The sequence below is a fragment of the Gymnogyps californianus genome, chromosome 3 (assembly GCF_018139145.2).
Source record: "Gymnogyps californianus isolate 813 chromosome 3, ASM1813914v2, whole genome shotgun sequence".
In the NCBI taxonomy this organism is placed as follows: domain Eukaryota; kingdom Metazoa; phylum Chordata; class Aves; order Accipitriformes; family Cathartidae; genus Gymnogyps; species Gymnogyps californianus.
The window spans coordinates 27,722,109-27,739,173 of record NC_059473.1 but is presented as its reverse complement, the minus strand read 5'-3'; the positions used below and the strand labels follow the sequence as shown (position 1 = coordinate 27,739,173).

The 17,065-nt window shown below is 37.4% G+C and overlaps 1 protein-coding gene across 2 annotated transcripts in view; it reads right to left on the bottom strand.

Moving 5' to 3' along the window:
* Positions 1–17,065, bottom strand: part of MTA3 (metastasis associated 1 family member 3) — a 142,967-nt gene that overhangs the window by 107,791 nt on the left and 18,111 nt on the right. The window contains exon 4 of one of the 2 annotated variants that reach the window (XM_050893420.1): positions 11,881–12,007. In XM_050893420.1, the coding sequence (XP_050749377.1) occupies positions 11,881–12,007 (127 nt within the window). The remainder of the gene's footprint in view (positions 1–11,880; positions 12,008–17,065) is intronic. The other variant, XM_050893421.1, reaches the window with a different exon arrangement.

The following is a 17,065-nucleotide window of genomic DNA, read 5'->3' as shown; positions in this document are numbered from 1 at the left end:
TTCCTCTTATCTGACTCTGATTCAAGCTATATTTCTCCACCACGCAGCATTCTTAACTGGTATCAACAAGGTGAATTACTAGTAAATAGCATCAGAAGGTCTCAATGATGTTAAGATTACATATCTGGTTTTGACCTTTTTCTCAAATTAAAAATATTCAGAAAAATTATTTTTACTTCCTACAGAATTAGGCAAAATTTATCTTGCATGAATGTTGAGGGAAAGTTTCGGATACCTCAGCAATATACAAATAACCGCAAAGAAAAAAATAAGTTAGCTTTTATGTCTTCGCTTACAATTTAATTCTGATGAGACTAAATTGTCCCTTCAGAATCCTTTCTGCTCTTAGATGTACTTTGTATTTAAACTGGTCACAAATAAAAAGTTCTTCCATCGAGCTGACAACAATACCAACAAAATTTGTTATATTATTAAATCAGTCAGCAATAAAAAGTAATTTAGAGGTCTTGCAGTAAAAGAAGACAACAAAGCTTGCCTATATATATACTCATGGTATTACCAGCCTCTGTCATATAAACCACTCAGGATTCAATTGCTTCCCCTGTCCTAGGAACCAGAGCTACAACTCATACCTTTCTTCTTTCTTTTAAAGCATTAACCATGTGAAAGCTGTTTTCACGTTACACCTTTCTTCACTCTCATTTGCCAGAAGCTCTTGTCTGCTTGTAATTTTTTTTACATGTTTCAGGTGACTCCACCAGTTGACAATTCCTGATCATTTACACCCATCAGCTAAGGGATGCCTAACAACCTATTTCTCCATACCTACAACCTCCTTCCATACTCTAGTGAAGCCCTTCTGTTACAATATAGAAATGAGACTCAAACACTTTCCACAAATACTCTAAAATACTACTTTGGAAAAAATGCCTTAATGATTTTGTCAAAAAGGATTTCTTTAACAGCCCTAGCAGAAAGCCAGGACCATGTAGTCCCAAAACCAAAATGCTAACCATCTACAACTGAAACAGCAAAGCACAGAGTCACTAATGAGGACTATAAGGAAATGGCAAGACATTCTAGTCATCATGGTAGGTAGAAGTCTCAGTGCAGTGAACATAAGGATTTTATTTGTTTTTCCTCTCCCTGTTTTGGAGAGCTATTTTTCACGGGTGTCATGGTTTAACCCCAGTCAGCAGCTAAGCGCCACGCAGCCGCTCACTCACTTCCCCCCCTGCCCCCCCAGTGGGAGTGGGAGGAGAATCGGGAAAGAAGGTAAAACTCGTGGGTTGAGATAAGAACGGTTTAATAACTAAAGTAAAATATAATACTAACAATAATAATAATGAAATATAATAATAATGATAGTTGTAATGAACAGGAATATAACAAAAAAAAGAAGGGGGGGGGGGGAACCAAAACACAGTGATGCACAATGCAATTGCTCACCACCCGCTGACCGATGCCAGAGCAGCGATGCACCCCTCTCGGCCAACTCCCCCCCGTTTATATACTTAGCATGACATTCTATGGTATGGAATATCCCTTTGGCTGGTTCGGATCAGCTGTCCTGGTTATGCTCCCTCCCAGCTTCCTGTACACCTGCTTGCTGGCAGAGTATGGGAAACTGAAAAAATCTTTGACTTAAGATAAGCGCTACTTAGCAACAAATAAAACATCAGCGTGTTATCAACAGTATTCTCACACTAAATCCAAAACGCAGCACTGTACCAGCTACTAAGAAGAGAATTAACTCTATCCAAGCCAAAACCAGGACAGTGGGGGTTTTTTTTGTTGTGGTTTTTGTTTGTTTGTTTTTACTGTGGAACAAAGAAAAGGAGAATAAAAAGAAAGAAGTAGAAAATAAATGGCAGCTTTGTGAGACACTCATAGATAAGACTGTCTTGGACAATTCAATAAGGAGCTAATGAAAATTAATACTCTGTATGAGATGTCAGTTAGTATGTGAGTCCTGAAGGAGAGATTTCAAAGAGAGTAAGCAGAGATAGGACCTAATAGGCCTTGAAAACTAAAGACAAAAAAGCCCCATGTTTGAGTGAGCCCCAATGGAAGAATGAAAAACATGCGGGAACATAATTCAGACAAGACCATGACAACGATCAATATTTAGAACAGAGAAGTACAACAAGACTGCCCTTACTAACCTGTTCCCATGAAGACACAAGACTATGATAACCAGCTCAAGAATTTAAGCTGTACAAAAACAGTCATACCAAGGCTATTATACAAGACAAAGTTATGAAAAGATTTCAATATAGCCTGGTTAAACAACTTCGAGCAAAACACCAAATTCTCCAGAAGATACACTTCGTGCATATCGGGGGGGGGGGAATCAGACTTCTTGTTTGCACTGTCTGGGTAATTGTCCTTTAATAAGTTTTTTCTTAGAGTAATCAAAAATAGAGTTTCAAATCTTTACCAAAATTTAAAAAACTGACACAAACACCGATCTTTTAAAACTACCAAAATTAATTGAAATCAACAGCAACTGTTTTGATCTTTTAAAGTCCTTGTTTGTTTCAGCACAGCTCCTACTTTTAAACCAGTGGAAAGCTCTACAACTCCTGTTCTGCTATTCTTGCCCGCTATTTCTTCATGTTTTCACCAAATGAGTAAGACAGCCCACGAGCTACAAACCTTATTTTAATAAGGATTTCTTGGGACAGGAGGTATGCAAACAAAAATTACAGAAAGAAATTACAAAAGAAACAAAACACTTAATGCCTGTTAACAAGGACAAACCACAGAAGCGGAAAAGGCAACCTCATGGGTAAGGTATCGTGCCATGTAAGCTGCCTATTAGAACACAGATGCAGTCTGGGTGAGACTGATGCAGCGTAAGAACTCTCAGAACGCACTGCTCTGGGTTTCCACCAAGTCAATGAAACTTGATATGCATTGGTCACTCAGATACAAGTTGAAGAAAGAAAATAATATATGCAGGCATGACCCCATAGACTTTCAAATTCTGCTATTAACAATTATTAGCTGCCCTCCTGAATATGACAGAATGATGTTGGGTAATTCTGTACAGATATACCAATTGTCTCTTGCTGATCTTCATCAAGAAATGTTGGTCCCTCAGTAGAGATTTGGAACACAGAAGTATGGGTCACTAGCTAGACAGTCTGAGAATAAAATAACAGGAAAGAATATTAGGAAATACTATGCTTGTGAGGAAAATTTGATTTGATTTTAACATATGCTATTACTTCAATGACAACCAGAGATTAAACTAAAAAGAAGGTACATAATGAAGAGGGGTAGAAAGGCTTTGTGCAGGAGTAGAACTCAGGACTAAACTTTCCCATATTTGGCATAAAGGGAAAGAAGGGGGAAAAAAGGTACAGATACTGAATAGAGGAGGAGAGAGCTACCTTAAATAAAAAAGGTTTTTCCTGAACTGTCTTAGATGGGAAAGTGTTTTGACGATCTCCAATCAAACAACCACTTCGAGCCAAGTCTTGATCCCTTACAAGCAGTCTAAACTGCAATGATGATCACCAAACCACAGACTAGGAACTGTCCAAAGAGCTTCTGCTAATTATATGAAATTGATTCCCCAGTTATGGGAAGACAATACTAAGAGTATTTGTGTATTTTACTTTTAAGCACAGTTTAAGGGGCACAGAATGATGCTGACAGACACATACCAAAGTCTTTATAGCAAATTTCAAGTTCTCCAGATTGCAAAGATATTTACAACTGGAGAGCAAGCACAACACTAAAAATCAAGAAAATAAAAGCATCATCATAGTGATTAAATCTGCAACAGACCCCTAACTAGAGTCTGACTTTTAAAATATTCAATCAATCTCTAGAATTGACAGAAGAAAGATCTGCATGGTATTGATTCATAATTAATTGGCTCGAGTTTGGGTCTGCTCATTTACAGAGCCGTCTCAAATACGAGAAAAAAAAAAACAACAAACAAAAAACACTTGATAGGTGAATACCAGTTGGATGTGTGTCTCCAACAAAATGATACCAATCTCCCAAACAGTACAAGATTGTGTATCTGTGGCCAAAAGACAGATCAGTAAACTTGGTATTACCTGATTAACACACTCTTGATCAAATAAAATTAAAAACAGAATGCACAGCAAATTGATTTATGTACATCTAAATGAACCAGTAAATGCCTGGCATCTAAACATATGCATAGATCATATGGATGGCCCAGGCTTTTTCTGCTGCATGTGGCTTTTAGTCAAAAAATTCAGAATTTTAATCTTAATTAGAGCTGGAGTGCTGATTTTGAGCACTCAAAATTTGTAAGATTTAAAGGCAGTCTCTTGGAGCAATCATGCACAACTGACATGGATTTAAAAGTAATCTGTAGATAATGTTCAAATTTTTTTGCATATCCTTAAGGTTCCAACTTTTATATAGTTCTCACCACTGTTGTCTAGTCACAATCTAAACAGGAAGAAGCATTCCCAATGTGAAACAAATTTACAAAAGAAAAAATTAAAGGAGACTTTGCATTCAGTAACAATTCATGCAGTTCGTATGTTTAAACTACTACGCTGTTAGCTGAAGAGCCAAAGCATTCAACAAGTCTACTAGAAGATCTTACCTTAATAGTTGTAGAAAATGTTAAGAGGTAAATGTATGGATCTATGAACGTACACACATTTCAAACAAGCTTTAACACATTATCCCTTAAAACTGGATTTACACTAATATTGTTCCAGTCTACATTACTGACTGAATCTTGTGTTCTGTAGCTGAGGAGGGTCTGCAAGAAAACACTGAGTAGAAAGAACAATGTACTGAGTGCCATGGAGAGAGGTAAATGTTTTCTTGGTCTGGGCACAGTAAAACTACATGTTTTGATATCTCAAAATAAGCATAACCATATATCTACTTTCTATAAACTATTGTAGGAAATTCAAGTCATTGACATTTTTCCTCTAGGGATTAATTCATGCTAAAAAGTAGAAAAATTGTTACCATTTAGCACAGCAGCAGGAATGCACATGTATTGAACAAAAACACAGGAGGCTGGTTAGGAATGATTTTTCAGTGTGACATTACAAGGTCGCCCAGCTCAGAAGCAATGCACATCACTCCATGCAACTGAACTTGAAGTTTTGCACCATATGAAAGACTCCTACTTTGTAATTATGTCACTACAGGGAAATATATACTGATTTTCAGGTATTTAAGTGACAGCCTTCCACCAATAGATACACTTTTTCTTATACTGTTACGAGTACCGACTATTGACCACATCTGAAAACAAGATTCTGGCCTAGACTGAATTTTCATCTTAATTCATGTAAGAATTCTCCAAATTCTATTGGAAAAGAAGAAAAGAAAAGGGGGGGGGGGGGAAATCAGACATGTTTCCAAAGTCCCTTTGCTCTAAATAAACTCAATCCAGAAAGGAAGAATTCCATTCTTAACAATACTATGCAAAGTAGATTCACTCCTTATCCAGTCTAATTTATGCCAGAAAATAAATCAGGCTCATAAGGCTCAAAGTAAGCTTTTAAAAATCAGCTAAAATTTGTATCTCATATACACACACACACACACACACACACACACGAGGTATATAAATGCATACACCCCGCCCCCTTATGCCAGAAACTTCCAGCTTGCCAAGAATGCTGAAACTAGAAATCCTAAGGTAATACCACTAAATCCTAAGGTGCCATGCCTTAAAAAGTCACAACATTTCTTCTATAAAATGACCTGCCCTATTTGTCTTGAGCTTCAGACCATTTGGTGTGTTTTAAATGAAGGAATCCCACATTCACAAAGAAGTATTTCTCTACACCTTAGTTGTTTGAAGTAGCAGTATTAGTGAGTCCTGATGAGATCATGAAGAAGAAAGCACAGCATAAAGAAAGCTGTATGATAAAACTGAGTCATTTATTACGTATCTAAAAAGCATTACACTCTTATAGGCAGTTTGTAAGCACTACATGTTTTTATAAACCGCACATACTTACGCTATTTTTTCTGATATGTCTACAAAGTAGTACCAACCAAAGTTACTTTAGTTCACCCAGGAGCTAGGGGATAATTTAACAAAACAAAACAAACAAAACAAAAAAAACCAAAACACAACCACCAAGCAAACAAAACAAAAAACCACCAAACTCTTAAAAAAAAAAAAAAAAAAAAAAAGAAGACACTGTGTTCTGGACTGCAGTAGTGATCAGAATGATGTCAAAAGGTACAGGGAAAAAAAAGAGAGTAAAAATGTATTAAACTAATACAGGGAACAACTTCAGAACTGAGGGAAACCGAGATTCTTATAGCTTGATACTTCAGAAGTTTAACTACACTTTTTTTGTATGCTTTCATGTAAAAACGTGCAGAGGCTCCAAATTTCTTGATAAAAATTAAAGAACTCTTCTCATGCTCAGACTATTTAGAAGCCCTTTAATGTCACACATGCACAGGCATTCTGCAAAAATATTCACCTTCTCCCCAATCATATTAATCAGCTTTTAATAAAATGATCTAATGCATTTACAATCTTTAAAAGGCTCATGAAGTCCTTTCTGTGTGGGAACAGAAGTACTAAACCAAACCAAGAGCATCTTAAGATAGTTTGGGGTTTGGTTTTGTTTGGGTTGTTTCATTTGTTTCTTTTTTGGTTTTGTTTTGTTTTAAATAAAGGGCATGTATGAGAAGGATTCATAAATTAGAAAGAACTGAAGATTTTCGAATCAGAGTTCAGAAAGTTTTTCTGAATTAAGGCCATAGGTATATAGAAAGCTTGAAATTACTGCTTATGCCAAGCAACAAATACAATCCTCTAGGAAATACAAGAAACACTTAGTTCATCCAATAACAGATTAAATAAATACTGCCCATTAAACATTAGGGTTTAGATTTATTACAGTTATTTGAATAATCTCCATAATAACAAACATGCACATAATGCACAGGTAACATACACAGCCATGTTGAGTCCAGAAATCAAGCTCAGCAAGAATTTCAGCATCTTGAAATTGTGTCCAAGAAAAGCAAAAAGTACTCAGTGAAAACACAGTCTCCAGAAGAAAAAAAAAAAAAAAATTAAAAAAAAAAAATACTATGTGACCAGAATCCCTGCGCTTACACATGTAATTAGCAACTGATAAAACTATAAAGAATATGGTAAATTATCCATCACTTGGAAATTTTTCAACCAAGCATGGATGTCTCACTGAAATACACAATTTAATTCAAGCACAAACAGTTGGGATCATGTCAACAGTCACTGCACAAAATTGTGTGGCCTGAATCAGCTAAAAGAGCAACTAAAGAGGTCATGACAATCCTATACTGCTCCTTTTTGGTCCCAGGGAAGGACTCTTAAAAACCTGTATTCAAACTCTAACTTACCAGAAAGATTGAACAGAAGTAATTTAGCAAATTTCATTTTTATTTACTCAAGATAAATATTTGTCACCCTGCTGTAACTAAGAATTTTGACACAGTCATTTATTCTTTAACTCTAACAAATTGTATCAACCAACTAAATCACCAACATGATAGCAACCAAATATATATGTGAAATCCTTTCACCTTCACAAATGGCCACCACTCTTTGAAACTCTTCTCCATTCTCAAGCTGTTTTGACTTTAGTCAAAAAGTCTGTATACAAGCCTCTCTTTACTTTGCATAAATGAGTTCATATTTCTTTTTTATTTTCTAAGGGGGTGGGGGGTTGGGGGTGGGGGGGTGTTATGGCAGTATAGAGCAGCCCAAAAGATTCACACCTGATTTTATTATGACATCTTAGAATGCTTGGCTTATGTATGCTTTCCAAACACTTAAAATAAAATAATAATAATAAACAAACACAAAAACCCACAACCCCAAGACTGAAACACAGTTTTAGCAAACAAGAACTAAGCAAAGACAATGAAATGGCAAGATGAACCCTGATGGATAAATAAATTCTTCTACACAACTCGTATCACGTATTAACTTTAAAAGCAATTACAAATGATCTTAGAAGTTACTGCAATCTTTACAGCAATCTAAACATGTTTATCACCTATTAACTCTTGAGACCTTAAAAATGAAAAATAAATTTAAAGCCCAAGTCATATAACCCAGTGCATCTCTCCAATAAGATAACCATTTGCAGGTTTTTATACAAGGGACCATTTCACCACATGCTAAGTTTTATGGTGAATTTTACAACACTAGCAAACAATTTCACCTTTATAACAACTTTCAACGTTTTTTTTTCCTCCTGTGCCTTCTCATGCCTTTCCAAAATGCTGTATTTGCTAACACTCAAATCTCTGAAAACTCAAGTTAAAGTACACAGCACTTCGGCTCAAGTCAGCCCCTCTCTGGGACTGGTATTGCTTACAGGAGCCATCTGCATGAATTCTGGGTGCATTCACTGTGTGACATGAATGAAGGAGAGTGTTCAGTGAGCCTGGCTGGTGGTATAACTCTGTTACAAGGACATCTGGGGATTACAGCGCCTGGCAAAACTGCATCTGTAACATGCAGGAATTAGGAAGGAAGGAGATAATTCACTGGAGGGGTGCTACTAACCTTACACATTTGAGCAAATAGGGGAGGGAATAGTTTCACTTATAACTTGACAAGTAGGCACTAAGGTAACAAGCCTTGTCTTTGAGACCCAAACTAGTACATCAGCTTGTACTGTACTGCATGCCATCACTCCAGAATGGTGCTGCACTCAGCTGGGCAATTATACCTCCCTAAATACATTCCATTGCAGGAATACTGTGTCCACAAGGCAGCGCTGCCATGTTTAACTACTACTACTACACTACCCGCTTCTAACTCTCTTCTAAATCTGGCTTTTTTTTTGGTGCCAAAACTTATACCACTTCCTAAAGCTACTAAAATGGCATAGTAACACCTAATGTAAAGGGGAAACAAGATGAAGTCCAAAAAATCCCAATATTTATAAGAAAACTCTCTCTCAAGAGCGTTACATATAATGTATACAGCAAAATAAAGTATGAGAATAAGGAATGAAACTGTAGTTCAGTAATTCAAAAGCAAACAAATTACATCAGAATTATTCAAAACTCAACATTACAGACCAAAGAGCTTCAGAATTAGACTTGCACATCAAAGAAATCTAACCTGCTAAAATAACTGCAAGGCACCTCAACTATAAAGTAGTGGCACCAGGTGTATAAATGAGACATTACCGTATTTGTAATTGTGAATTAGAATAAAAGTAATCTCAGTCATAGGGTTTTTCGGGAGGCGGGGGGGGGGGGGATGTAATTTTCTCTGCCATTCAGTTTTAAAAATGTAAAAAGAGTAAAGTTAAGAAAAGAAGACTAAACAAAAACAGTAAAAGTATATTAATAAAAATTAAATAAAAACCTATCATACCAGGTAAAATTATTTTATTCCCTTAAATTACAAGCAGAAAGGCAACCAAAGTCAGTTTCTTTTCTTGGCTGAAGACGTCAGTAAAAGTTCAAGATCTGTAGCTGCCAAAAGCAACTATAGATGGTTCAGCCTCCTCCATTCTCTTAAAATCACTTTTAGCTTTCTCCTCTTCCTTCCAAAGGGACCAAGCTTTTGTATTCTTGCTCTTGAGAGAACTGATCTCCATTCTCCACTTTTCCACTGTACCATTTATTTTCTCCTGTAAATCCAATTGTTCCTATCTAGGGGCTAAAACTGCAGGTGGTAAGAGCAAAGGCCCACAGAATGGAGCTACTCAGACTTTTATTGCACGAGTATCTGCTAGCTTTCTATATGGAGATAACTGGCTCGGTAGACTAGTAACAGCAGTGAATGTCATCTACCCTGACTTTCGCAAGGCCTGCAGTGTGTTCCACAGTGTCCCTTAATCAGATTGGTAACATATGGACTAGGTAAGTAGACAACAAGTTTGGAAAAAAACTAGCTGGACCACCAGGCTGAAAAGTTCGTAGTGAGTGGTACAAAGTCCAGCTGGCAGCTGGTTTCTGGGGGCATCCACCAAGTGCTGATACTGGGGCCAACAGTTTAACATCTTTATTAACAATCTGAACAAGTTAACTGAATACGCTTTCAGCAAGCGTGCAGATGATACCAAACTGGATTTGGTCGTCTTAAGGTATGACAATTAAAGGGAGAAATCCTACTTCTGTCTTCAATTACCTAATGAAAAGATACATACATAAGATGGAGCCGGACTCCTTTCAGAGAAGCACAGTGACAGGACAAGAGGCAGTGGACAGTAAGTTTCAACAAGGAAAATCCCAATTAGATGATGGGAAAAAATTTTTCACCACAACGGTAGTCAAACACTGGAAGAGACACCCAGAGAGGCTGTGGAATCTCCACCCTTGGATATTCTGGAGTACTGATGGGAGAAAGTTGGAGGAGTACCACCTTCACAACATTTCTATCCTCTTTAAAAGGACAAGCTAATTAATAAAAGTTATGAAAACAACTGAGAATCACAGAATCTGAACATTAATAAGTTAAAAAGCTAAAAAAGGAATATTTTGCAGTGTATTTTCCTTCTTGTTTCTTTTTAAAATAGAGTTAAGATTGTTAAAACATCATTAGACTACATACAGCCTGTTCCAGAATTCGTCTGTTAAAGGTCTTAGTAACACATGACAGCACAGCCCTACAGCATTCATCTGTTCTGAGAAGTAGATGCAAGTCATCACTCTGTATTTGACTGCTGTGCGGTGCTGCATGTACTATGAATTCATGCATTTTTCTGGCTTTTGTAAAGTATGTAGTGGAGAACCTCTATTGCATTTGTGCCCTGAGTTGTGAGATGAGAAGACATTTACAATACTTTTTCTATGTAATCTTCTCTCTACGAAGAGAATACCTTATTTCGATATCTAAATGTCACAGTAAGTAAAAAAACTGCGCAGGATTATTATCTCTATGCTGTAGTTGCAGAAGCAGAGATTTGACAGTTAAATGACTTTCTCAAAGTCAGAGAACAAGTAGCTGAATCAAGCACAGGAAATTAATACAAAAATTTCCAACTTCCAGTTTTTGTGTTGGCAGTGAGAAAGATAAGCCACACATTTGCCAATGAGAGAGAAAATACATATGCACATACAAAGTGTCTCTCCTACTGGAGCATGTACACTTTTTTTCGGTAGCTTCTCGTCATTTATGGTCTGAAATGGCTGAGGGGAGCTGGATGTAATGAGAAAATGAAAATTCCTTCAGAACACAAAGTAAGAGCCCTTGTTTTACGCTTACTACACTCTCCCCTGTCACTGTGCTCTTCCTTTTCCATTTCTAGGTACATCATCCCTGCCCCCTCCCCCCAACACAAAAAGAATCTGCTTGACTGCTAAATAGGAGATGACGTGAGCACTGACATCATTTACAGAAAGAAATCAACAAACCCTTTTTGAGCTTTAGCAAGCCTCTTCCTGCATTAGCATTAGGGCAATTTAAAACAATACTTGAAATGCTTTTGCAACATTTAGCCAAACTCAATCATGAGTTCTTCACATTTACTGAAGTAAGTTGAGGTAATTCTATTTTTAAATGTCTGCAGCCCTAAATTGCACATCTGACCACTGAGTCACTGTCTCCTTTCCAAACCCATCTGTGGTTTCCCTGGGCAGACAAAACAGTCAAAGTTCCTCTGGCCAGCAGAAGAATAATTAAAAAACCAACTCTTCCAAAGTAGGAACAGACTGACTTTATACCACAGTATCAACTAATGCTCTAACTGGCAAGCCAGAGCTCTGAGACTCTTGTCCCTTTCCAAGGCTCAAACATGAAGTAACAGAAGGAAAAACCAAAGGCGGTTCCAAAGCAGTTCATGGGACAACCTGGCACAACTCAGCTGTGATCAATCACATCCTTTTGCAAGATAAAAGGCTGAAGTGTTCAAGCAGGTAGGCTACTGGCAGGCAATCCACCTCAACAGAATACACAGCTAAATGATATTTACTTTTTCTTACCTGATGTGCGTTGCCGGAAGGGACTCATACTGGCGCGAAAGGAAGAGCTCTCTGTGCTTCAACTGATGTTTCTGTTTATCAGTCAAATCAACCTCAATTGTAGTTTCAGACTCTTCTTCAACTTCTTCTGCAGAGAAGCAGAGCGTAGGTCGAAATTAACTCTGTTGCATAACACCATTGCAGCCATTTCACTTGACATCTCCCCCACCTCTTAGCAACCTCCCTTAGTATTTCAAAGAAAAGATGAGTTTAACAAGACTACAGTTTATGTAACCTGACAGCATATTAAGTGTTTTGAATTCTATACCTTCTACTTAAACTCTTTAAAAAACTATGCTCCTCTCCTACTGTACTACGCATTGATGTCTTTCACACAGCTGTAAGAACAATCCTGACATTACTCATTCTTTTTTCATCTTCTTTCATCTGTTTTTTCTCTGGGGGTGCCTCTTGCTTGCTGATCAGTTCTAGTTTAGATTTTCTGTTGCTGATATTTGTATTACTAAAACTTTTACAGAAGTCCTGGGGAAAAGCATACTTTCTATGAACAGAAATTTACTAAACACAGTTGCAGTCTAACACTGCCAAATGGCAGTCTAAGAAAACTGAAAGAGCCTACTGCCTTCAATTATGTTAACCTTATTAGATACTGACAACAAATACAGTTTATTTTCATATTTAAATAAGATTTTAAATTATTTCTATTGTAAACAAGACAGCACTATTTAATCTAGAAGATAGCACCTATAACAGCAAATCGTAAATGATATAATTCTTTTTGAAGAATATTTTCAGTCGAAAACTATCTTTTTAGTTAATCTGAAATTCTCTAGTATTACCTGGTACATGATAAAACCAAGGAAATCATTCCCTTTTAAAGATTTAAACCAACTGTAAACTGGGAACATAAAGGAAGAAATAAAAGCAGATACTAGAAAGCGTCACATACAGAGTTAAAGAGCAATGTTCACAGTGGTTGCTAACATGTCATATGATGACAGTCTCTCCAAAATGGCTACCCTGGGATCTTCATGGCTAAAATCTGCCTTCCTAGTGGATTCTTGGGACATGCAGAACTTGAATTTATACTCCCTCTAGCTTCCCAGAAAGGACAGAAAGCCTCCATGAATACTGTATGCAAAAATACAGACACTTTAATAACTTTTCTAAGATTTGGCAATTTTCTACCTGCTATATTATCCACCAGCTGCAAAACCAAGTGTACTTTACAAAATATGTCTCAGAAATTAAACAACAAAACCTCAGCATTAGGTAGTATTTCACATAACTACCTACAACAGATCACCTCATCCGCTTGTCCAACAATAACCATTTTTACAAACAACCTACAGACACTATCTCAAAATGAAGCCTGCCTGCATCCTCATGGCAACCACCGTTCTCTCCCAATGCAACACAGTATTTTTTTAATCATGCCTGTGTGTAGCTCATTCCACTTCTAATAGTTCTTTCCACAAAAGTGATAAAACTATACACTCTGATATAACCAACTTCTTCAAACCCAATTCTACCCACTTTAAGTCTATCTTGCTGTACACCCCCCCCAGTCACCTTCCTTGTTTTGGCATGTTTTGTGGGGAGACAGAATAAGAGAAACAAAAATGAAAACAAGACTCCCCCCAGTCTCACCTGACACATGTACAGGTTCAAGTCAGACCACAACTCAGTTCAGAATTATTCTGGCATCTATAATACTAACAATAAATAAAGCTTAAAAAAAAAAATCTGTGCAAAGGCAAAGCATTTTTTAATTAAGCGAGGAATTAAATAAAAAATAGAAATTAATATTAAAAAGTTTGTTTCAAGCAATTAATAGCTACAACTGTTTATTACAGTAAGTGACCATTACAAGCTACATTTGTATTTCAAAGTTCAAGCATTAATATTTCTTCTTAAAATACCAAGACATGCCAGTGGTTGCTTTATTGTTCTGGGGTTTTTTTTAAATAAATGTACTGCTTGTAGTATTCTACAGGTCCAAAGTTCTCACCTGGCTATTTATTTCCTCTCTCCTTCCTGAAAAATATCAAAAGCAAGGTAATCTTGTGTTATAACCATCTGAAAACAGCTGACAAAAAGCAGTCCATTAGAAAGCAATTTAGGCACCCAAACACAGGTGTCTGGGACCATTTTAGACTGACATATCCAAAACATCTGACTGCAGATATGGCACAAAACACAGGAGAATATGTGCCATTTTAAAGTGGCTGCAGGGAGCCAGAGATGATATTCCAGAGTTTAAAATGGCTTTAGACACCTATGCTTAAGTATCTTAACAGCTCCCTCAGAGTAAGAATTTAAATTAAGAAATAGTTGTAAAAAACCCAAAAACTTTTATCATGTATTTATTGTACTAATCTTACATAAACCAAGAAAGTGTTGATCCAAGACTCTGAAGCTGAAATTAAATGTCTTGCACACATCTCTTAAACCACTCCAAACCTAAACATGAAACAATGTAACTTTTTCTGTTGTATTTTTAGAAACAAAACATATATGTTTTACTCATGATGATCTGACAAGCTCAGTAGTAAGTAGAACAAACCATGGCCACACACAGAACAGTTCCACTCTTAACACAATATAATTTATCACCAGGATACTTTTACAATTTTCTTCTTCAGTGTTATAATATAAAAACAATGCTAACAGTAGGATTAGCATTTAGTAAAACAAGTAATAGTTTGCCCCAGCAGTAACACAAACCTGTACCAGGGAAGGAAACACTGGATAGCATAAAGAAGTGAGAAAACTAAATTTGCTTGATGGCCAATACAAATACAAAACCAGTCTGCCTGATGGCAATACAAAGAATTCTGCATCTGAACAAACCTTTAGATAGCTGCTTTCGAATCAGGTTTTTGCACAGATCAGGCCTTAACACCTATTAGAAGAAAAGTGGTGACAAACTTTCAGTACTTTTAAAGATCTCTTCACCTTTTTGACTCAGATTTGCAGCACATGTGAAATTTAATTTGCCATCCAAGGAGAGATTACTCCTGTCAAAAGGAGTGAAATGGAAGGTACGTACGGGAAATCATAAAGTAGCACTAAGCTAAGCACATTTTCAGCACTCAGGAAGAGAAATAAAGCAATGGCTCAGAGTGAGCAAATATTTTAATGGAGCAATATGGTGATGACATACACAGGCCTCATTGTTCCAAGATTAGAGAGAAAACAAAATTCAATTTAAAATTGTTCAGCTTAAAAATATTTTGAAAGTCTTAGGTATGACTACAGAGATGAATACAATTAGTTTTTTGAAAATGACACAATCCCCTTTAGGTCTTGGGCGAAGTTTGAGATAATGCTGTTTTGCAGTCCTTTTCCTGGTTTACAAGAAATATTTCATTATTTAAAGGAAAAATCCTGCAGAGCAAAAGTAGGTATCTCCAGTGAGCTTTTAAAGCTTTAGGTCTATTTACTACACATGAGCTTTCTCATCAGCAATTGTAAATACTTATTTTGATCCTGAAAACCAGACTGATCTGGTGATACTTTCAGTGGCAGTGCTGCAGACTTACCCTTTCCCTTTTTCCCTCTGATGTAAATAAGACTTAACTGACTCAATCAAGCAATGGATACTGGGAAGAAACTGTAATCCTCACTCATTTTATATATGCATCACCACTTTTAAAAACATGATGAACTTCTTTTTTCCTCTTGCATTTAATTTGTGGGATTCGCTGTTAGAAAATGGTATTATTAGTGAGCGTGACAAGAGACAACTGTCCATGCCACCTAAACTTCGTATACAGTGTCTTTGTTTATAGTTATGTGATGACTCAAGCTTGCCACTAGGAAGAACTGCTTGTTTTTACAACTAAAATCAAAATAAACTGAGGGCAAGTCTCTAGAAACACAGTACTCCCATTTACTATAAATTGGTTTAAAAATAACTAAAAAAAAAAAATCCTGAAAGACACTTAAAGGTTTAAATGCAACTCAAACCACTCTACAGCTCACCATCAGCTAGCAAACAAATTAAATTCCTCTAACATATTACTATTCCTTAACTAAGTCAAAATAACCCACCATGTGCTCCCCTTGTCTACTGCAACAGAAAGTAAGAGAGATTAGTTTAAACATCGAAGACTATCTTCAGGGGGGAGGAGTACATCTTCAGTTTTAAAAGGAAGAGAAAGCTCTCCCTCTGTTGCCACCAAACTGCTGACAGTGTTATTTTCAGCTAGAGCCTGGATGGATCACAGAACCACGGAAACACAGAGTAATTCAGGCTGGAAGGGGCTTCAGGAGGTCTCTGGTAACAAACTCCTCCTCAAAGTAGGCTCAGCTGTGAGGTCAGCCCAGGTTACTCAGCATTTTCTTCAGCTGGGTCTTGAAAATCTCTAAGGACAGAGACCATGTAACCTCTCCAGCAACCCCATCATGGTGAAAAAGCTTTTCCTTATATCTAATCTGAATCACTCCTGTTTCAATTTAGTCACTGCAAAGAGTCCAAATCCATCTTCTCTATAACCTCCACATAGGCACTGGGAGTCCACTCTTCTCCAAGCTGAACAGGCTCAATTCCCACAGCCTCTCCTAGCAGGGCAAGTGCCCATCATGGTGGCCTCTGCTGAACTTGCTCCAATTTATCACCAACTTTCCCATATCGGGGGCCTAAAACTGGATGCAGTACCTAGATGTCATGCAACGAGTGCTGAATAATCAGGGAGGATAATCACTTGCCTCAGTCTACTGGCTATGAGCCTGGTAATACAGTCCAGGATGCTGTTGGCCTACTTCATTGCCAGGGGGTTACTGTCTGCCAGCACCCCCAGGGCCTCTCCTGCAGAGGTGCTCCCCCAAGCCCCTCTGTCCTCAGCCTGTATCCCTGCCAGGGGCTCTTCCTTCCCAGGTGCAAGACTTGGCATTTGTCCCTGCTGAATATCTTCAGGTTTTCTACAGACCACTCTTCCTGCTTTCTAGGAATCCCTGACTACCAGCCCTTCCCTCAAGTGTATCACCTGGTCATCCCCCCCAAGTGTGGTGTCACCTGCGAACATGATGAGTGCACCACATTGCCTGCTCCAGTCACTGATAAAGATAGGTCCCCATATAGATCCCTGTAGGAATCCACACACAGTATGAACCCTTAACCACCACACTCTGACTCAGACCATGCAATTAGTTTTTTATTCACCTAGTTGTCCCTTAATCC